This window comes from Saccostrea cucullata, unplaced genomic scaffold (genome assembly GCF_032062105.1).
Source record: "Saccostrea cucullata isolate Sc308-1 unplaced genomic scaffold, CSIRO_AGI_Scuc_v1 ctg862, whole genome shotgun sequence".
Taxonomy (NCBI): Eukaryota; Metazoa; Mollusca; class Bivalvia; order Ostreida; family Ostreidae; genus Saccostrea; species Saccostrea cuccullata.
In genome coordinates, this window is record NW_026941287.1 from 57,249 (window position 1) to 81,312 (window position 24,064).

A 24,064-nucleotide genomic window follows, 5' to 3' on the forward strand; every position below is an offset into this window, starting at 1 on the left:
CCTCTTGTTTTAATTTATGTTTATTACTACTACAGTTTAAAATGCTAGGAAACATAATAAATTATATCCATTTATTTAAAATCGACATTCGGATTTGCTGTAAAAAGGCATAATTTGCTTACAAATATATTTTTTTCGAGTTAAATAACTTTAAACAAAATTTAATTTATTGCAAAAAGGATATTATTGTTATTTCTTTTCATTTAAAAAATAATAAAGAAACTAGAGGTACTGTGAGCGATGAGCTCACTAAATGATACCCCCGCCGCCATATACTAGTAGTTTTAATGGCAAAATCCATGGTTTGCTGTGGCCGGAAAACCCAAAATATGTGTCGTATGAAAAAGTTAAATAGGAGGTGCACAATGGCAATATGTAATGAAGATTCTGTAAAAGTTTCATTAAATTCCATTCAGTGGTATGAGAGGAGTTGCGGATAAGAGATGGGTACCCCAAAGCGTAACAGACGGACGGACGGACGGACGCACAGACGGACGGAATTAACGATTACTATATACCCTTCCGCTTTTCAAGCGGGAGGTATAATAAATTAAATTACTTTGAAGGAAACAAATGATGAAGATGGTAATGAAAGAAGAGATGACAAGAGACCATCCCCTTCAACAGATAAAAAGGAGTAAGATGCACAAGAAAAATAAAAATAATTTGATAAATAGGCTATTTAAAAACTTTTTACATTCTTTTTAAAGTATTTTTGGCCAAAAACAAAAAAAAAATGCATCTCAGGCATTGTAGCAACCGCTGATGTTAGAACGCCACTCTATGATACAACATCATAAAGCATCGCAACATCAACACTTAAGGTACATTGATACTCTGGTAAGAGAGATAACTCTTAATTACACAAATATCTATAATTTCTTTATAAATTTGTCAAGCGTAAGTGTCTTTTTTGTCAAATTTTAACCTGCAAAGCATGCTATAATTTTTTTGGCATTTTATTGAGCATATACATTTCCTTTGGAAAATCATAAAAGTTAAAAAAATTCATATAAGTGAGAGGAGGGTTTATGAACCTAAATGCCATAAATTACTGCATCAATAGATGACCAATTTTACCTGTAATCCTAAATCGCTGCCAAATGTAAGAATTATATCAATTTTAATATATGCTTAGTGGATGAGCATGTAACCAATGAACGCAATCATTTACGTCATTACATGTAATGATAGCATTGTGTTAAAGTGAAATTTTGTGTGAAATTGTTTGTATAATTAATGCTTGATTTATATTATCTTAATCTTGTTGATTTGTAGTAATTGTTCTAAGCTACAGACTGCAGTGATCTGTTTATGTGATAAGGTCTTGACCGCTCATTAAGATTTGGCTGGGAAATTTAGCTCTTGTATCAGCATTGCTGACTTTTATCACCCGAGTCTCAGGGGGATTGAATGTCCGAAGTGCTGGCCATGAGAAAATGCAGAATTCATAGTGTTCACAATTAACGGGTTAATTTAGCAGTGATTGACAGTCTGTAGGTTGGGCAGTTCTTAATATTTAGCGTAGAATTTGTGTGTTCAATTAGTTACTCAGTCGGGTCCTGTGTGTAAAGTGTTACACGGGAATACAAAATAAACTTTGTTGGAAACTTTGGGCGTTTTTATTTAAAAACAGAAAGTTTCGGTGTAACACATTGCAACACTTAATGACATTAACTGGCTATATATCATAAGCAGTTTCTACAATGCATCTATGTATTGCAATATCTTTTTTGATTAGAAACATGTATTTTATCTATATATTTTTCTTTCATATCGATTTAGAAATAAAAGTGAATTAAAAAAAAATTAACATTTTTATTGTAGTTTATTCAGAATAAAGCTTATACTCAAAATTATTAAAATTTTCTCATGCCTTATGCATTTTACTTTAAATGATAAATAAATATTTTGCAGGGTTTGGGATACCTTCCAAATTATGGACAAAGAAAACCAACGCGTCGATGTTCACACACATACCAGTTTTCGCATTATAAAAATTCTATTATACATGTTTCTGTTCCTCATCTTGCTGGCCTCACTTGTAATACAGAAGATAAGTCTATTAATTGCTACATCAAAACTTAAAAAAATCAACCCTGCAAATGCAACTGGAAATGATACCATCGAAAACGAGGTAGGTGTATTTTATTAAACAGCATCTACATTTAAGAAAGGAAATTAAATTTTACTTTCTGCAAAATAGTCAGTGAGTTAATTTTTAATAATTAAGACTTGCAAATAGATACTTTTATTTTTTAATGTAGGTTTTGCGTACTGTATCATAAAACTTCATATTCTTGCAATGCATGTATTTCGTAAACTAGATTTCAAACCCAGGGGTTCATAGTCTTCTGCTAGTGTTCGTGATATGTACTCCATATGTTATGACATTTCTTGCAAGCTGCTGGAAAGTTTTCTTTGGAAATATAAAACGGCCTTCATTGACAACAATCCTCATGGTAATTTTAAAATTATTTTAATAAAAAGCAATATAATCTAAATTGATATAATGATCTGTCATATATTGATATGATAATAAAACTAACATAAAGAATTTAAATTAATTGCAGTGTGCGGGTATAGAAGTGCTACATTCAATTGGGTTGTGTGTGCTAGTGTTTAAACTCTTGCCTGATCTAGGATCTGTACAAAGGATATGTCTTTTGAGTGCTACAGTATTACTTCCGAGCGTTTTCAAATTATTCTCAAATCGGGAATCGCAATCGCTTAAGAATAGAGGGAAATTGGGAAAACTCATGATTATAATTTTTGATATACTGGCAATTGTCATGCAGTTATCAGCGATTCTTTTTCTTCTTCTCCCGTTTTTCAAGTTTAAGCCAGAATCAAATAAACCAGGAAATTCAAACAAAACGCAAGTACTCGACAATGGTATTTTCAGTGAACTTTCCACAGATTTAAGTTGGTACTTCAAGGTATTACTATCGTTACTTCTCTGCTCCGTATCATGGTGGGAAAATTTTGTACTTGAAAAGGCATGCTGCCGGAAGGTTGCTGAACAGAGTATCCTTAAAATTAGAGATGACTTGCAGGAAAGGCGTCCTTACATATACATTATTGTTTCATTCCTTAAAACTGCCACCACCGTTTTCTTTGCACGGCTTCTTGTTGGGGAATACATGGGATTATTAAAAGGTGAATTCTGGTCTAAAGTAACAGATTACAAAAATGTTACCCTCTTTTCGGATATCATTGCTCTCATCGTATCCAGTTTTGTGGGATATTATACCGCATACACTTCCTGTAAATTACAGATGCAGAGAATTTCGTTCTCTCTACCTTGTCTGCTTTCAACCCCAGTTTTTATTGCAGTTTTAACGTATTACTGTAAAACGGGAGAAGATTTTATTTCGTTGTTTTCCACTAACAAAATAGATTCTAATTGCGACAACGAAATGTTTGGCAATCGAATGCATGTTCTGATCTCTGCAGTTTGGCTTTTATCCCTGTATTGGGTTGGTCAACACATATGGTTTCCTTCTCAAGAGCGTCTGGCTAAAGCTACACGGTAAGACTGCCTATTTAATTGTATCTTATAATAGATAATTCATTAATAAGTTCACGCTTGATTTTTCGTTATCATTTTCATTAACAGGCTGTTTGTAAATCCACTTTATTGTGGGATATTGCTTGAACAACATTTGGTGATGAATAGAAGACGAAAGCAGCAGAAAATAAATAAAAAAGGAAAAAATGAAAATAACAAGGAGTGTGTGTACATGTAAGTTATCATTTGTTACTGCATATGAAACACCTAAACTCTTTCAAAATAACATGATTTCGTAAATAATTGTTTTAAACATGCAATAACCATTGTCATCAAAAAAAAAGGATGGGAAACGAGTTCTAAATAACTATAACTATAACTATATATATATATATATATATATATATAATTACAATTATATTATGTCGTGCAAAAATAAGAATAATACAATTGATACATGATAAACGAGATACGAGTGGTGATCAAAACATCTCGCAAATTATCTCTATATATATCTAGAAAACCACGATTCAGAATATAATGAAATTCAGTACACACATAACCATACACAACTTCTATAAATAGCATATGCTGAATAAATTTTCTCCTTGTTTGTGACGTCATAATGTGAAAATGACGTCACTATTTAGGTCACTTGTGACGAAAAATGGTCTCAGTCGAACTCGTTCAACAAACGACTGTAAAATTTATTGAATTTCTTAGAAATCCCTCTACAGTATCATATAATAATTTGTAGACAGTTTACTGAGATAAATAAGTTCCTATTAATTCAATTAATGATTGGATTAATCGTTTTAGTGAAGGAAGGCTGATGGTTGAAAATGATACTTGTCATCTTGCCCAGTGAAAGCAAGTTTGAAAAAATATGTATTTTTAATTAAGCAATTTGCAATCAAAGACCTCCAAATAACACTTTGAAAAATATTTGAACAATGATATAAGTATTAAATACCTTAGATATCGTTTACTTTAGATTTTAAACATATTAGATATGATAAAAAGGATGCACTCATTCTCTATCCACTTTGAATAAAGGTCTCTCCTGAGACAGTAGATTTGTGTTTTAATGGTCGCCATGCTTATTTTTGGAAAGGATATCATTATCTACCCATTCTGTTGCCGAGATATGGCCATTTCTGACAAATGAACCATTCTTGTCATAAAAGTTAACTCACATGGAAAGAAAAATAAAACTCAGAAAAATCTTTCAATTTTTGTGACAGGACGCTACGGAGAGGGTCACGTGACCGCCAATATCACGTGATTCGCGCATGCGCAGAACGGTGGTTCATGTGCATTAAAATCGGGGAGGGTTAATTTAAAATATAATCAACATTAAAACGAAATATTGTTTCTTGTATGGAAGTTATTCAATTAGTTTGCGAACTTTTTGATCACCCCTCGTACAATTTAATGTAATATATCATTATGAGAAGCTACATGTTTCGTCCATACATTCATGAACAGCAGCACAAATACCACATTATAATAGATTTATATCAATAGAAACTAAAATAAGAATGACCAAACGATTAAAAGACTACTACTAACATTAGAATGATGTGTTCAAATTAGAAATTGTACACACCTTCTTCTTTCAACAAAAACATAATGGACTACTTTCAAAGTTTCGTTTATTTGAATCATGGTAAAATATACAATAATGTCTGAACTTTGTATGAATGATAGTTGTGTTTACCAAAGGAAAAGTATGATGATGGAATATTAATTTTTGCTATCAAGTCTTTACGAATCGTCACTAAATCAAAGTAAATATAAGATATAAACAAATGCTTCTAAACAGGGGGCAAACAAAAGAAAGTAAACTTTTTACCAAATTTGATATTTACCTTTGTTGATTACCGATCTTATTTCTGTTCAAATTTTCATCAGTTTTAAAGAAACTCATTAAACAAAAAAGAAAAAAAAAAAAAAAAAACGTAAGACTTGCTTGTCTTCTAGACGTATTCATTTTATGTACAGTGTACCTTAAAAATATATATTGGCGCCTCGTTAAACTGGACGCCTACATCCCACACGAAATCATCAGGATAAATGAATCGTCCAGAGTAAATTACCTCTCTAAGCATGTTTGTATACACCAAGTGGTCATCAAATTTGAAGATAAAGAAAAACGTATGTGTTTAATGTTATTTGTTGTTTCATTTTTTTTTATTTTGAAAAGGAATATTTATTTATATCTTAAAAAAGAAGAAAAAGAATTTTTTTTAAATTGAATTATACGACGAAAAATAAATTGGCAATTTGATGTTGATTTTACCTTTTTCAACACTACTTGCCTTCTATTTCATGTGTGTTAAAACACTGATCAAATCAGTTTCTGTTTTATTTTGTTTATTCAAGCTGATTTTACAAAGAACGGTTCATTTTAATCAATGATAAATGCACAACCCGCTTAAATATTCATTTCAATGATAAGTTCAAATAACTGAACACTCTAAGCTAAGGCGCATACTCAGTGTAGGTTGTTAACATTCAACGTAAACCAGTCCAGATTAATATTTTTTCTACAATCTCTCTAAGTATTATACCTTGACACGTGAAGCGTGATCGGCATTTGTAACTCACGCCAGTTACATATTTCTTTTATGTTCATCTATAAAATGAGAAAAAAAAATTAAGTAGAAATATTCTCTTGAATTGTGTATCCTTATGAATCGTTGTATATAAAGAAAGAAACTTAATGTTCTACGTTTTGAGAAATGCAAAATGGTATTTTCATAAACTATAGCATCAAGACCACAACAAAATCATTCTACTTACAACTCGGCTATGTTAAGGAACGATATGGAAAATGTGACCTTTGCACAATTTAAATATGTTTTACTTCTTTCAAAAATTTGTAACAAAACATCTGAATACTGGTAGAATATATAATATAGCTTTCAATGATGGATAGAACTGGGGCGTAGTTATTACCAGTTACAGTAAAACACGTTTAGTACGAACACGGATATAGCGAATTCACGGATATAACGAAGTTTTTCTGGGTCCCCAGCAAAATTCTAAACAAATCTTTGTAAAATTTTACGGTTATAACGAACTCTGATAAAACGAATTTACGGATATAGCGAACTGATTTTGAGTCCCGTTGAAGTTAAATACAATAAATTTTACAGCTTTTATAACGAACTTTCAAAGATTTCAAAATTTGAATAAGTGAACTGACTTTATTTTCTCTCAGCATTAATATATAAAATTCAATTCATAATAAAACCTTAGTTATCGAAGGTATGTTTTGTAATATTTGCTTCCCTAACATATTTGATAGTAACATTTGAAGGAAAACATGCATATTGCGAATTCGCTATATATGGTTATACGAATTCGTAATACATATATAGCGAATTACGGATATAGCTAATTAAAGTAACAGGTCCCCAGGACTTCGCTATAACCGTGTTTTACTGTACATCGCACGTATCACCTGTTGGTCACCTGACTTGTATAAAAATAGAATTGTTAAGCTGAATCTAGGAAATGGGGATAGTGCAAGGGCATACGCTTGTTTTTCAAGAAAAAAATTGATACACATTAAAAGAAGTTCATTTCCTCTACCCAAAAAGTGATGGGAGCTAGTCAGTGCTGTTTGCAAAGTACTTCAAATTTTGCCGAAAATGCTTATAATAGCTAAAAATTTCCACTTAGCTTAAATTCTGTCATAAATAAAAAATAATGTTATGCAGAACAGGATCAGCTCCCAGCATTTTTCAAAATATACACTATATAAGCAATAAATATTCCAGATTTCATCTCAAACAAAATAGTCTGTGCCCTTGCACTTTTGATATAAATCACGAATACGCTCATCATTTTAGCGATGTTCTCTCTCTATATATACATTCCCTATCCATGTGCAGCTTCAGTGCTACTAGATAAATTCATATTCTATACACATTGGATTTAATAAATTATTTTCTTTTAGTTTTAATGATTAGGTTTAAAAATTAGCAATGGTATCATATTTATTTATGCATTCTTGTAATTATTAAACCAGTGAATCTAGTCCTCTGTATCAACTAGGCTGCGTCATGTCAAGCCTGATGACGTCATATTTGACGAAAGGCTTTCTTGTATTACTTGAATGTAGTGCTATCAAGTATTGTGATTTTGCAAGATTTTATAAATAATCAAGTTGTTATTTATGCATGATTATGTCGTTAATTAATTTTTGTGGCTTGTTAAATTTCAATGACGTCACAATTAAACTTCCAATACGATATACAAGGAATGTGAACTCTGACCTTCCTTAACATAGCTGAGAACTCTTCATTATTTTGATTAATCTGTTGAACAGTTAGCAATTAATTCTAAACTAAATGGATTTATCGCAAGTGAGTTCAGGCTAGATATGAGTTTTCTATGCAAATGAGCTAATAAAAATACATAAACTATATATTTTATGTACAGAGAAAGTTCAAATTGATTTTCTTATACATACTTAGTACCCACAGTATATTATTGCAAGTGCACATTATGACGTCATATTATGACGTCAAAGTTCTTTCCCATTCAAGGTAATAAAACACGTCAATAAAACAACATCGGCGCAAGGGCATATCCTATTTAATTTAAAATAAATAAAGTATAATATTAAGGAAAATATTCTATTTTAACTAATAAAATTGCTGCACAAATCCTATCCTCTTCTTAAATCGATAAAAATATTTACTAAACTTACACTGGACTGTACATTTTTAACCTGTTTCAACTTAGAACTGTGCAAATATTAACTAAAAAATTGCAGCGTGGACATTTGTGCAGCAATATCTTAGGTTATCCGATCCTCAGGTTCTGAAAATCAGTTATTAATTGAAAATGCTCACAAAAATGTCCCTAAATTCTCATATTAAAATGTATTTACCCACGGTGTTTCTTTAAACTTCATCTTTAAATTTAATCATATTATGTAGGGAAAATTAGTAAATTTCAAATATTTTTTTTCGGAAATGCGATTTGAACTACCTACTGCATATTTTTTAATTGATAATTGATCAAGAAATGCATTTTAGGAATAAAAATCATAGGTATCCAGGCTTTTAAAGAAAATTGCATGAATTTTACACTTATTTAATACTCTACTTTCTCCTTCTTACTTCCATCGTTTCATAATGCAAAGTGTATGAAGTGTTTCCTTTTAAAGAAAATACCGTTAATCACTTCTAATTTCAAATCATATTTATAAACATTGGTATCTAAGGCTTAATTTAAAGAAATTTGATTTTTTTTAAAAAGGTTTATATAATTTTATGAGGTACAAATGTCAATTTTTTTCATACCGTTTGTTAAAACTTTAAAGAACATTGAATCAAATGTAGAGGCATAAAATGAAAATTGTTGCATGAAAAAAGTTCAATTTCAATCTTTATTTTAAGACTTTTTGAATTAAATTATAAATTAAAGAGTTATCCTCCCTGGCTGTGGATCGTATATCCTTAAATCTTTGGAATATTCTGCTCTTCTTTATACCTTGTTTCTGTAAAACAAAGTAAGATATGCCCTTGCGCCGAAGCGATTTTGTTGATGTTTCTTATAAACTTGTGTAGTAAAGGTCGATGACGTCATAAATGACGTCATAATGTGTACTGGCAGTCGCATATCGTGGGTACCAAGAATGTATAAGAAAACAAGTCTTAACATTTTCTTTGCGGTATGTATAGCAATAATGGGTCTTAATTAATTATTTTGCATAGAAAACTCCATACGTAGCCTTAACTCACATTCATATACTAAATTCATGCAAATTATTTATGCTAAATTCTTGCAGCATCGTAACCTATAAGACATGTACTTTACACATTGCTTTATTGTGGGTAAACACTAGACTCAATTGTTTAGAGGTCACGGATAACCGCCTTCAAACTGACTTCACGGACATTGGTCATCAATGCGAGATAGGTGAAAAAAACAGTCGTTCCTTTAAAAATTGCTGTCTGGATGATCAAGTCACTTTTAGTGAAATATTCCGTTTTGTAGCAATAATTGACCATCCGAATCCGGAACGTGAATTTCCAAAATTAATGAGATAATATAGTTTGAAATAAAGATTTTCAAAATATCATCTGGGAGATGAAGCGTTCGGATGATTTTGTTCAACTATATATATCTTTTGCTGGAAAGTCTCAAGCCCATGTTCCATGTTTTCAGAAATAAGAATTACATCTTAAATGACGTTATCCCATTAAAACTGAGGGAATGCATTCCCTTTTTAGCTAACCTGAGCTGAAAGCTCAATTTACTTTTTCTGATCATATTTTGTCTGTAGTCCGCCTGTCTGTCCATTTTCGGTAAAAGGTTATCATTTTTCGCCTTTTTCGAAAGAACGACTTGGCAGATTTTAACCAAACTTAGTACAAATCATCACTGAGTAGTGGGATATTAAAATTGTTAAAATAAGGGCCAAGTCCCTTTCCAAGGGAGATAATAAAGATATACCAATTTAGGTTGGGGTTCTCAAGAACCATTAGACCAGAAAAGCTGAAATTTTATTGGAAGTATCCTCGGGCAGTGTAGATTTTTAATGTTTTAATCATTATCCCCGGGCGTAGGGGAGGGCACAAAAAGGAATCCAAGTTTTATAAAGCAATATATGGGAAAACAAACTTTTAAAATCCTTTTCAAAAACAAGTCAGCGATAAAGAAGACGAAACTTATGTGGAAACATACTTGGAAAAAAAAAAGATTTTAAATTGTTCAAATCATGACGTCCGGGGGAAGGGCGGGATCAAAATAGGGAATCCAAGTTTTACAATGAGGTATATGGGAAAACAATCTTTAACAATCTTCTCAAGAACAAATGGACTTAAAAAACTGAAACTTATGTCGAAGTGTAGATATTAAATTGTTCAAATCATGACCCCTAGAGGAAAGGCGAGAACGCAATAGGAAATCTAAGCTTTACATTGAAATATATGGGAAAACAAACTTCTAAAATCTTTTCATTGTCAAGGTCAAGATATCTATAACAAAGGAGGGATCTGTTAATTGACAGAATGACAAAATTTACTCAGGTGAGCGATGTGGCCCATGGGCCTCTTCTTTCAATTCTTGTCACTTTTTTGTCCGCTTTGAATTAAAATCTACGCTAGTTTTGAAAATAAATCATATGGAATTCTTAATGGTATGCAATCAACATTGAAACTTTTTTTTATATTATAAAATACTGGGTAAAATGTGGTTCTTACAATACATTGTCCTTTATATGAGAGAGAGAGAGAGAGAGAGCAGTTAACCAATGATCATAAACTCTCATGTATGGTACAATTTAATTTAAATTTTTTTATTTTCAAGGCCGGAAATGGACAGCAATCAAGTGTATGTATACAATTTATGTTTTTTCTATTCATGGAAATTGGAATGTAAAAAATACTCTAGAGAAAAGCGTCCTTCGTTCATGTAATAGCAATATGCGTTAACAAGAATAGAGTTTTTATTTTTATTATTTCTGTGAATCTCTTAATGATAAATATTCAGTTTGTGAAGCAAAAGATGAATAATTATGCAATCAGGCAATCTGGAAAAAAAGAAATAGACGATTTCAGTCAAATGCTCTTAAATATCAACAAGAAATATATATACAGAATTCAATATTCCTATGTCAATCTAACATTTTTTAGTGCTTATGCATGTATTTTTCAAGAAAATCTAGTCTTGATTGATGAAACAGAATCAATACTATTTCCAACTTTTTTTCTTGAATAACCTTTCTGTAATAAAACCCTGGTCTCCAGCATGAATGTCTGCGACCATACAATGTACAAGTACATGTATCAACTACGCTACGACAACGGCTGTTAACCTGTTGTAACGAGGAGCTGCGATGTTTATCTTGTACATATTTTGTATAATCTAGTACTATGTTAGTTGTGCGGATTTCAGGGACAGGCTGATTTATTTCACGTCTCTTATATCGGGAAAATGACGACTATGAGCGACGGGTACCTGTTCCTGTGTCAAAAATTTGAGATCGTTGTAAACTCTCTAACCTTATTCTAGCTTTTTTTTTTTTTGGGGGGGGGGGGGGGGGGGGGGGGGGGGAGACAACCTATTTTTCGATACCAACTTCTTTCAGTACCAATTTTTAAACCTAAAATACTACATTTTCCTTATCACAAAAAATTGGGGGCAGCCAGCCTTTCAATGAACATTTCCTACAGAAAAATGATATTGGGAAAAAAGGGGACAGCCCCCCCCCCTGCTGCTACATGCTTGCAAGCAGGACTGTTTCATGACCACCACCCCTCCTTACGTAATTTCTTTTAAACTCCGTGATCCTAGTGATAAGTGGTAAAATGATAAACTGATTTTGTTATTGTATCTTCAAGAAGAGTAATCTATAAATGTACATGCTATAAACAGATTCGTAATTAATAAAAGGCTAATTTTGATACAGCGAAAGCTCAAGTCAACACACTATATCCTCTGGAGATAAATGGAACAGCGTTATCTCATCATGGTGACCTAATTCGTTTCTCTATAGAAAAAAACGATCAGTTGTATTTAAGAGATGCTAGTACATACAGTAGAATAGAAATAAAGTCCTTGTTGTCGTGAATGTTGCAGAATAACATCCTCGGTCTCGAAATGTTGTTAAAATTTAAAAGCCTCGGCTAATACATCGGCTTTTATCTTTCAAACAACATTTCTTGACCTTGTAGGTTACTCCGAAACATTCACGAAAACGCTGACTTTATTCTCAAATAACACTTTTTTTCCGATGCAAAAATAATTTTATTGCTTTATTCAAATGCCTTTTTGTCAGTAGAATACCAGTAACTTTAAAAATCTTTAAAAATCTTCTTTTCAAAAACAAGTGGACAAAAAAAATCTGAAACTTATGTTGAAGCATCCTGGGGGTAATGTACATTCTAAATTGTTTAAATTATGACTCTTTAGGATGTCAAGGTCAAGATATGTATAACAAAGTAGGGAACTGTTAAATGACAAAATGACAAAATTTACTCAGGTGAGCGATGTGGCCCATGGGCCTCTTCTTTCAATTCTTGTCACTTTTTTGTCCGCTTTGAATTAAAATCAACGCTAGTTTTGAAATAAATCATATGGAATTCTTAATTGTATACAATCAACATTGAAAGTTTTTTATATTATAAAATAATAGGTCAAATGTGTCCGTTACAATACTTGTCCTTTATATATGAGAGAGAGAGAGAGAGAGAGAGAGAGAGAGAGAGAGAGAGAGAGAGAGAGAGAGAATTTGTTAAGGTGAGCAGTTAACCAATGATCATATACTCTCATGTATGGTACAATTTAATTTTGATTTTCTTATTTTTAAGGCCGGAAATGGACAGCAATCAAGTGTATGTATACATTTTATGTTTTTTCTATTCATGGAAATTGGAATGTAAAAAATACTTTAGAGAAAAGCGTCCTTCGTTCATGAAATAGCAATATGCGCTAACAAGAAGAGAGTTTTTATTATTTCTGTGAATCTCTCAATCAGTGATAAATATTCAGTTTGATACAGTACAGGCCACGAGTTTTCAGCAAAAAACACAGGGCCCCGGTGTCTTTGAAGTCAGCGTTTCTGTGCACCGTGTAACACGGTGTGTCACAGTTTTGATGATATATATTTTAAACATTTTCATTGCCCTTTTTTGTTTTCTTTTGAAATATTTAAGGTCTTCCGTTTCAAACGGAAGACCTTCTGCTGATTCTGTTGGTAAAGATTATTATTCTTTTTTTTCTTCCGCTTCCTAGACCGCAACTTTGAGGCTTCATATCTCACTCATTTCTCAACGGATTTTGCTTAAATTTTTAGAGGTAATAGACGTTTATATATTCTATCAGAATGCTTACTAAAATTTCAAAAAGTCACTTCCGGTTTTGAGTTATTTTGCTTTAAACGAAAATTTATAAGCTTTCGTTTCCAGACAAAGGCTCAGAGACGGCTAAAGTTGGAGCAGAAATTCTACTGATTTTAGATAATAGAAGGATTGAAGTTGTGCACATTTGTTTTTGTTTTTCGATTTCTCTATTCAAAATGGCGCTGTATAGGGGTAAAAAATTAGAACGCTTAAAAGAACCAAAAATTACTCATATTTTGCCTTTTATCTTCTAAACTAAAAATATTTTGCTAAGATATATAGAACATAATTTGTGCAGAATTAATAGATCTTTCAAATGATATGTCGTAAAAAGGGCTGACCCCTAAATAAAGGGATCTAGAGGGACCAAAAGTTTTTTCCAGATATCTCAAAAAGCATTGAGAATTTGTTATACATCAAAGAAGCAAAGTTGTTGAAAATGACAAGCTTAATCTAATGAAGTCGTCAAAATACGTCCAGCGTCGTCACTTCCTGCCAAACTGGAAGTAGTTGGAAAACGCGTATTTTTGCCGTTTTTGACAAGTTTTTGGGTAACATATGTCTCTGGGAGCTTAGAAATTAACTTTCCGTGCGTCGTCGTCACTTCCTGTCAAACCGGAAGTAGCAAAAAAGCTTATTTTTGCATAAATTAACATAGCATTAAAGGATTCAAAGCATTGTGGGCCTTATTTCTCATTTTTGTTAAAAATGAAAGCTACTTCCGGTGAAACAGGACGGAAGACCTACTCCTTGCTTTGCAACGAGCTTTGCTCTAGTTGTTATACTTTTCCATAAATTAATTATGGTAATTTATCGCATACAGATGTTTAAACTTATAAGATGCCTTAAATTAAATAACAATGCGAACTCGTGTCCAGCAAAAAAATATGTACATTCACGTTTCAAGTTAAATCTCAATTATATTAGTCATAAAAAGTTCAATAGACTATTATTATTATTATATTACACTAAGAGGAAACACACTTTCAAACATGAATTACTTGATTGTCTCTACTTTCGATTTTGATTTTAACCGTTTTTCCCTACGTATGCATTCACACATAGTACATATCAGATGCGTGATTGTACTAAGTGAATTAATATTATGTCGGAATTTTTAAAAAATATATATAATTATATATGTACTATGTCTAGAATAATTTAAAAAAAACATATCAGACTCGCACATTAATTCTGCTCTTTGATACCGGTACCGATACGGCGAATCATTGGACAGGTACAGATAAGGATTATTGCCGTGACTAACACTGAAAATCTGTAATTATGTAAAATATGGAGATAATTATTAAATGCAGTAAACTCAAAAATCTACTGAACAGGCAGAGATGATAATCTAATAAATTTCTTTGTTTAAAATAGTGATCAACTTACACGCTGAATACAAAAATCACCAGCCGAATTTTTTGGCAAATAAAATGTACTAACTTAGGTACGAATATTACTTCACTCTGAAATATATCGTGTGAAAAATGAAACGAAAAAAGAAGTTTGAGAGAACATATAGATATTCAGCGATTTTTAAAAATGCCCCCCCCCCTTCTAGAAAGCGATACGAGTCAATCGGCTGGTTAAAACTTTATCAGAGGTCTGCAAATTTATGTTATGTTTTTTTTTTTAATCTTAATCTATGAGATACATGATTACTGGTGTCTGAAATAGGATAAATAAATTAACAAAGTACAAGAAAGTTTATAATCGTTGCTGTAAGTGGAACAGGCGCGGATCCAGGAATTGAAGTTAGAAGGGGCGCCAAAAGTAGACAAGGGGTCTGGGGGCCGCGAAGCCCCAGGAAGCTCCTGGATTCTAGAGATTTTGTAGGGTAAAAATGAGGTCTACCAAGTATAAATGTTTACATTTTCTAGACAAAACTGTGATTTACGTTAATTTTGACAATTAGGGGGGGGGGCGGGTGTACCCCCCTTAAATCCGCCACTGTGGAAGATGAATTTCGCATGATATCAGTTGAGTGTGTTATACACTTGCTGTGGTCAGAGCTAAAGAATTTGAAAGGTGTGATAAACATACGGCGCCCCTGGTCCACCGGCAGAGACCCAATATATTTTTTAAACAGGTGTGAACTCGTAACTGACTTTCAAGGTCACCTAGCGTCATGGGACAGGTGATGCACGAGGATTTTGTGCGTACAGCATATACAGAGAACGAATTTGATTGCAGTAAATAAGTTGGATATGAACAAAATTTGTGGCAATTAAATAGAATTATAGAATCATTATGATTAATTGTGACATCCGTAACTTAAATAACTTAAATAAAACGAAGAATCAAAAAAAAAAAAAAATACAGACTATGTTAGAAATGGGTTGTATGAGTCTCTCTCTCTCTCTCTCTCTCTCTCTCTCTCTCTCTCTCGCTCTCTCTCTGGTACTGCTTTTTAAACATAGTACACTTTACAAGAAAAAAACTTATTAGAATTAAGAAAATCTTTTTTTAAATAATTACTTACACTGAAAGGATTTAAAAACACAACGTGGAAGTGAACACTATATACTGTATGAAAATAATGTTTGCTGTTACGAGAAATACGCTTTGAAATCATTGCATTAATTTTGTGTTTCTGCTGACGATTTTCGCATCCACATTCAGAATAATTCAAGATGAATTAAATGCATGTATTTTAATAAGGAATATACATAATAATGCTTGGATCGTACACTAGTACTGTACATGTTAAAACCATGATTATAAAAACAGCTCGGATTTAATACTACATACAGTGTGTTTGACACGAATGCAGCTCGATGCCATTTCGTCTTCCTTTGTTTCAAGAACTCATGAGATTAAAATATTCATATATAAAAAATCCATAAATTTGATTTAGTAACGTGAATGAATAATTTTACTTAAATAAAAATTTCTAGACACACAGTTCAAATTCAAATGAAAATGATTCAATTTTTTTTAACGATATCTAATCTCAATATCATGCGTGCCATTCCGAGTCCAATATCTGGTTGAATAAAAACGATTATATATATATATATTATATATATATATATATATATATATATATATATATATATATATATATATATATACTGAAAGGAAAAAGAAACGCAGGGTAGCACAATATTCGAAAACTTTTTAACCGCATGACCGAAAATTACGAAAATTGGTCAGATCAGAAATTTAGTTACTATGCACGAAAATCAGTGTTAAGAATTACTCAACCGTAACATGTATGACGTCATGCAGGGAAAACGATAAAAAGCCCAAAACACGTGCAATTTGAAAACGAAGAGTTTGTCAACAAATCTTTTTGCACCATTTGATGCACCTGAGGTATACACATTGTTTTTCAATATTTAGAGACGATATTAATTCCTTGCAATCTTGGTACAGTTTACGGAAGTTCAGTGGGGTCTGATTTTTGAATTGCCCAATTATTGAAAAAGGCAACAATGGGTAACTAAGCAGTTTCTTGTAAATTTTCCCCCATAAAACTTGTTGTCTGTTGTCAGTGAGGGCCTGGAATGGTTTTCAATCAACCGTGACGATGACGCTGACGCGAAACAGAGCCATGTTACGAGCGGGTTATTCGTCCTGCCACCTCTTAAATCACAATCCTACTACCACCAAAAACCGCTTTTTATACAGTAGACTATTCTAGTCATCACATTAACACAAAAAATAAAAGAAAACAATTCTGCAAATTGGTTTTTTGAGCAAGTCAGCTTACTGTTGTGTTTGTTCCTCTCACTCGCGCATGCGCGCGTTGCATGACTAATTTTTTGGCGTGGTTACCGATGCCCAATATAGCCAGGGTTTAAAAGATAATGAATTCCATGCAAAGAAGAAATAACGCTCATGACAGATATGCAGGAGAGACATTGAAGATAATGCGTGTTTTCGATTTTCACTTTTGGGGGTATCGTCATATGAGCTTCAATAACTCAAGAATTATTAAACAAAATCACATGAAATTTTTGTAATACCTTTTTGAAAAATGATTTTAAAAGTTAGATAGGAATATTGAAAAAAATTGAAAGAAAAATAAAATTAAATCAACTCAAAAAGTTTACCCAGCATTTCTTTTTCCTTTCAGTATATATATATATATATATATATATATATATATATATATATATATATATATATATATATATATATATATATATATATATATATATATATATATATATATATTATATATATATTGATATATAAACGTTCTACTTTCCCACCTGAACGCTGAACGAACGCTGAACGAACGCAGAGTGAACGGTGAACGCAACTTGGTGAACGATGTGTGAACGGTGATTGAACACAGAACGCGAACGGAGCGCGAACGCGAGCGCAAAGTGAACGAACGGTGAACGCAAGATGAACGATTTATTCGGAATGCCTTCAGTCTTTTCCTTGTATTGAAATTATTCTTTTATTCTATAATTCAAATGTCAAAAATAAATATAAATACACAATAGATAAAAAAGAGAAATAAATAGATAAAAAAATAAATAAATAATAATAAAAAAAAAATCTACACATACGTATGTTTAAATCGATATTTAAAAAACATGATGTTAATCGCCGTCAAACGTGTATTTGTTACCGCGTGTAGTTAAAAAATAAATTAATCTAATATAGTAAATAATTATGCTTATTCTTTTAACTAATAAAATAATGTGGATTTTAGAAGATAAAACTACTACTGAGATAAACAATAGATAAATAAATAAATAAATAAATAAATAAATAAATAAATAAATAAATAAATAAATTAATTAATTAATTAATTAAATTAATTAATTAATTAATTAATTGATTAATAAATAAAATAAATAAATAAAGCATTTTTTTCTGCACATACCTACACTGTATGTTTAAATCGATATTTTAATGACATTATTTTAATCGCCGTCAAACGTGTATTTGTTACCGCGTGTACTAAAGAAATAAATTAATCTACTTATATAGTAAATAATTATGCTTATTCTTTTCATTAATAAAATAATGTGGACTTCTGAAGATAAAACTGCTATTTATAGAATGAATTAATTACATTGTACGGGGTTGAAACAACCGTACATGTATTTCCGTGCCAAAGCGATTCTGAGTAAAATAACGGATTTTTTTTAATTCACAATTATCTGTTGACATTGACTGTTATCGTACTGCATAAAAATTCTCGTTTTATTTAAATTCTACTGCAAAATATTCTATATTTATGTGCCTTTTTATTCTTTTATGACGATTATTTTAGCTAACTTCTTCATGTATCTGTAGACATTTCCCGGCCGTGATTATACTCGATCAAGATGTTGGAAAGAGGCATTCAAATTATTTGTAATATATGTGTAGATTAAATTTTCAAAACTAAATAAGTAATGTGTTGTCATAGTTTTTATTGAACAGAGAAATGAGAGAGAGAGAGAGAGAGAGAGAGAGAGAGAGAGAGAGAGAGAGAGAGAGAGAGAGAGAGAGAGATAACCCCCTCGATTCTCAGATATATGCTGTATCAAATAAAAATTCTAATTATTTTTCCTAAATATTCCAAGCAATAAAGGTAATCTTTATTTTTTAGATTAAGGATATCCGATCCTCAGCTCAGAAGGACAAGTCCAAAAATTAATATTTGAATTGAAATGCATCAAAATTAAGCTTGAAGATGATTTTTTTTCATGCAACAAATTTCATTTCATTCATCTTTTTAAGATTCAGGATTTTTGGAAGTCTTAGAAAAGGTCTTATAAAAGTTGACATTTGTACCCTATAAAAGGAAAACAAATTAATACCGTTTTAGAGAAATAAGATTTTCTTGAATCTAACCTTAGATACCAATGCTTATTAGCATAATATGAAATGAGAAGTGTTTTGTGGTGTCTTGCAATGATAGCAAAAGCCTTTTACACTATGTATTATAGAATACATGTCGGAAATAGAAGACAAAAAACACCAAATAAGTATAAAAATCATGACAATTTCTCTGAATGACTCGATACCTATCGTTTTTTAACCAAAAATATATTTGTTGATCAATATGCAATTAGAAAATGCATTTCTGATAATCTAATTCGCCTTTTCTGCAAAAATATTGGAGATTTGACAATTTTCCCTATATATTATGATCAACTTCAATCTTTAACTTTAAAGAAATACTGTGGATAAATTTACTTACCTTTGTGGATTGGGAGATACTTTTATGAGTAGTTTTGATTACTTAACTGCTAATTTTATAAACCCGAGGATCGGACTACCTTAAGAAATCCATTTGACAGTAATCATTGGCTTTTATTTTCCATCAACAAGATCACACAGTTCACAGGAAGTCCGTGATATATTTGTAGTAGCGTGCTTGTGCTGTCAATCAAAATAATTCGACACAGTGGAGGTGTGGAAATCGCGTTTCACCGATCATGCCGAAGGCAAGGAGTCACTTAGTATTCCAAGAAATTTTAATATTTTTCCCTATCATTTCTAGATCTGATTTTTGCATTCTGCAGAAAAAAATAATTCGAAAATATACATGGAAGGATAAAGTTTTAAATTGAATGTGAAACATATTCCCTGCCAATTTAAAATACTACTGTCGACACAAGTTTATACTAAAATACTATTGTTTAATGACTGTTTGATGTTGGTTTTAAGACTGATTTTCTTGTGTTACAACGAAAATTAAATATTAATTAAAATATTCTGAAAAACTCAATAAGAATTTTATTTCGGGAGAAAAGGCACCGGGGGGGGGGGGGGGTAATTATACTGAATAGCAAGAAAACATATTTTTTAAACATGTTTAGGTACGGAGAAGGAAGAAATTTTTCTTCTCTAATAATAGAATATTTTAAACAGTTGGTTTTTTCTAAAATTTAAAACCACACCATCAATTTAATTACCTCTAAAGATATTTAATTAACTGAATATTTGCAGTACTGTTCATAATTCTCAAACCTACATGTAATTTAAATACGTGTTACTGTAGAAATAATTTTTTTTATGTATTCTTATCCTGTAAAAGACTTGGATTAATTATTATACGTCCATTAATAATTTGTCCTCTTTAAAATTACATCAAATTGATGCCGTGCGTGAAGCATTTGTACATTGCCCTTTTTTGAATTTAATATTTTAGCATCGTTCTACATACATGTAGGTACTTACTGTATTAATTATTTTCCAGGGAAAATTTATGAAATAAATAACAGCTGAGTTATAATAATAGAAATATAATTATCATGGATAATTTTTGCAATGAAATGATTATTCTTTAAAAACGATATCTAAGTTATTTAATTAAAAAAACATGTAAATCCTTACCATCAAAAAGATAAGTCTTTTCACTTCGGAGTTTTGAATGACAATGAAGACTGAACGATAAGTGAACGGTGAACGCAAGGTGAACGCAAAGTAAACGGAACAAAGAGCGAACGGTGAACGTTTTGTGAACGATGAACGCGAGCGCACGGTGAACGGTGAACGCAATACTGTGAACGAAGAGCGAACGGTGAACGCACGCTGAACGAACGGTGAACGCACGCTGAACGAACGGTGAGCGAACGGGAAAATGGGAAAATTGAACGTTTCAGGAATATATATATATATATATATATATATATATATATATATATATATATATATATATATATATATATATATATATATAAATAAACCAAAGTTCTAAATTGTCATCAAAATTTATTACATTTTTATCAGAAACAAATGTTAATACTATATACACGGTGCAGCTTGGGGGAGAATTTTCTGTCACTCGGTGCAACACGGAGGGAATTTTACTGGACACGGTGCGACACGGAGGACATTACCTGAGATTTCTGGTAGACACGGTGCGGCACGGTGTGCCTACCTGTATATTTCAAATCCACACACACTGTGCTACCCCGTGTACACGGTGTAACACAGAGCGTTTCACACGGTGTTTTTTTTCCACCGAGCGATGCGGAAAACTCGTGGCCTGTACTATAAGCAAAAATGAATAATTATGTGATCATGCAATCTGGAAAAAAAAAGAAATAGACGATTTCAGTCAAATGCTCTTAATTAAATATCAACAAGAAAGCCAATGTTATCTTATTGTACAGATCAAATATATATAGAATTTGATATTCCTATGTCAATCTAACACATTTTATCATACCTATGCATGTATTTTTCAAGAAAATCTAGTCTTGATTGATGAAACAGAATTAATACTATTTTCAACTTCTTTTTTCTGAAAGAACCTTTTTAGAATAAAACCCTGGTCTCCAGCATAAATGTCTGCGACCGTACAGTGTACAAGTACATGTATCAACTACTTTACGACAACGGTTGTTAACCTGTTGTAACGAGGACCTGTGATATTGATCTTGTATATATTTTGTATATTTTAGTACTATGTTAGTTGCCCGGATTTCAGGAATAGGCTGATTTATTACACGTCTCTTGTATCGGGACGATGACGATTATCAGCGACGGATACAAAATGTACCTGTTCCTGTGTCAAAAATTTGAGATCGTTGTAAACTCTCTAACCTTATTCTAGACTTTGGTGGGGGGGGAAGGGGGGAGACAACCTAGTTTTTGATACCAACTTCTTTCAGTACCAATTTTTAAACCTAAAATACTACATTTTCCTTATATCAGAAAAAGTTAGGGGCAGCCAGCCTTTCAATGAACATTTCCAACAGTAAAAATAATGTTGGGAAAAAAAGGGGGACAGTCCCCCCCCCCCCCCCCCCCCCCCCGCTGCTACATGCTTGCACGTGGGACTGTTTCATGACCATCACCCCTCCTTACGTAATTTCTTTTAAACTCCGTGATCCTAGTGATAAATGGTAAAATGATAATCTGATTTTGCTTTTCTATCTTTAAGAAGTTTAATCTATAAATGTACAAGCTATAAACAGATTTGTAATTAATAAAAGGCTAATTTTAATACAGCGAAAGATCAAATCGTCTGTACTCTATTCACAAGTAAACAAACGTACTTTACCCTCGGGAGCTAAATGGAACAAAGTTATCTCATCATAGTGACCTAAATCGTTTCTCTATAGAAAAACGATCAGTCGTATTTAAGAGATGCTGTACATACAGTAGAATAGACATAAAGTCCTTGTTGTCGTGAATGCTGCAGAATAACCTCCTCGGTCTCGAAATGTTGTTGAAATATAAAGCAGCCTCGGCTAATACATCAGCCTTTATCTTTCAAACAACATATCTTGACCTCGTAGGTTACTCCAAAACATTCACGAAAACGCTGACTTTATCCTAAATAACACCTTTTTTCATATGCAAAAATGATTTTATTGCTTTATTCAAATGCCCTTTCGTCAGTAGAATACCAGTTACTATAAAATCTTTAAAAATCTCGCTACAGTACATGATATGAAGGGTCAATTTATATTTCCATATACTGTGTAGAAAGAATATCTTCGTCTTTTGTAGGGTATTGAAGGAGGAAACCAACACAAATGAGAAAAATCATCCTGTTGTGTACGCATGCGCAACTATGTGGCATGAAACCCGCTTTGAAATGGTTCAACTTTTAAAATCTTTGTTCAGGTTTGTTTTGAGTTCTGTATCTTGAAAATTGTTCCTATTTTTATATTTATGAGGAACATTTAAGTGTTTTTGTTGTTTTTTTTCGATTTGAAGACTAGATAAAGACCAATTTGACAGAGAAGTAGAATATCAATCTGCAAAGGAAGAAAATAAAAACGATCCAAACAAAACCAACCTACCGGAAGATTACTACGAATTTGAAGGTATTTTTCACAACCTGAATGTCTTTCATGAAGTTTTACATGCTTTAAACCTAAATCACGAGGTAAATTATTCTTGATTTTAAAGAAATTTTATTAAGCAGAATATAAAAAATCACTTCCCCATTTAAAGGCATATTATATGAAATATCGAGTCTTGTGGTGTTGGTTAACACATACCCTTTTCAAATAGATATATGACTCATTTACTCATTTAAACGCAGTAAACTGTGCCACACATTTCCTTATTATATTTCTTTTGTTTATAATATACTATTATCAAATTATTTTTCAATTGTTTTTATCATAGCGGATCCTGATTATCATGTCAATTTTTTCATGCATTTGTTGTATACACATATTCTTTTTTCTCATTTTTCATTAAGCTCATATTCTGTTTGACGACGCTTTCAACGAAAATGGCAATGTCAACCACTATGTAGAAACATTTGAATCCGTAATAAAAGAATCTGCAAGGTATATAATGATTGGAACAAATAAACTTTATATATCAACAGATCAATGAATGTGTTGTCACCATAAATTGCTTTGTTCAATTAATTTAGAATTGTGCACTTTATTTAACAATTCATTTTAGTGCTGTACATAAAAAGCTGTGTCCAATCGAGAAACCCTTTCTTTTGAATACGATATATGGAGGTCAAGTGATATATAGGATGCCTGGTGGGAATTTAATGTTTATTCATTTGAAAGATAAATCAAAAATACGGCACAAGAAAAGGTGGTCACAGGTTAGGCATTTTTTAAACAATAGAGTTTTGTTCTTGAGTGAAAATACGTAATTACATTTCAAAAATACTTACTTATAGACATCTTAGGTGAGTTATACAATTTTACCCTTTAATCTTCCATATTAAAGCAAAAAGGTTTCAATAATTTTTCTTTTTAAATCTGTTTTCCTTTTTCTCTGAATCGGATAATTATAT

The 24,064-nt window shown here is 31.7% G+C and overlaps 1 protein-coding gene and 1 long non-coding RNA gene across 2 annotated transcripts; both read left to right on the forward strand.

The window, feature by feature from the left end:
* Positions 1–521: 521 nt before the first annotated feature.
* LOC134257567 (uncharacterized) lies at positions 522–2,456 on the forward strand. Its single transcript, XR_009989948.1, has 3 exons — positions 522–637; positions 1,918–2,137; positions 2,328–2,456. It is a non-coding gene; the product is annotated as an uncharacterized LOC134257567 (long non-coding RNA).
* A 963-nt stretch (positions 2,457–3,419) lies between these two features.
* On the forward strand, positions 3,420–23,643 carry LOC134257572 (chitin synthase chs-2-like). The gene is made up of 7 exons (XM_062740173.1): positions 3,420–3,532; positions 3,620–3,745; positions 10,844–10,867; positions 12,847–12,870; positions 22,801–22,917; positions 23,011–23,120; positions 23,504–23,643. Exons 1-7 carry the CDS (start codon positions 3,420–3,422, stop codon positions 23,641–23,643), a joined length of 654 nt encoding a protein of 217 aa, XP_062596157.1.
* The last annotated feature ends 421 nt before the right edge of the window (positions 23,644–24,064 follow it).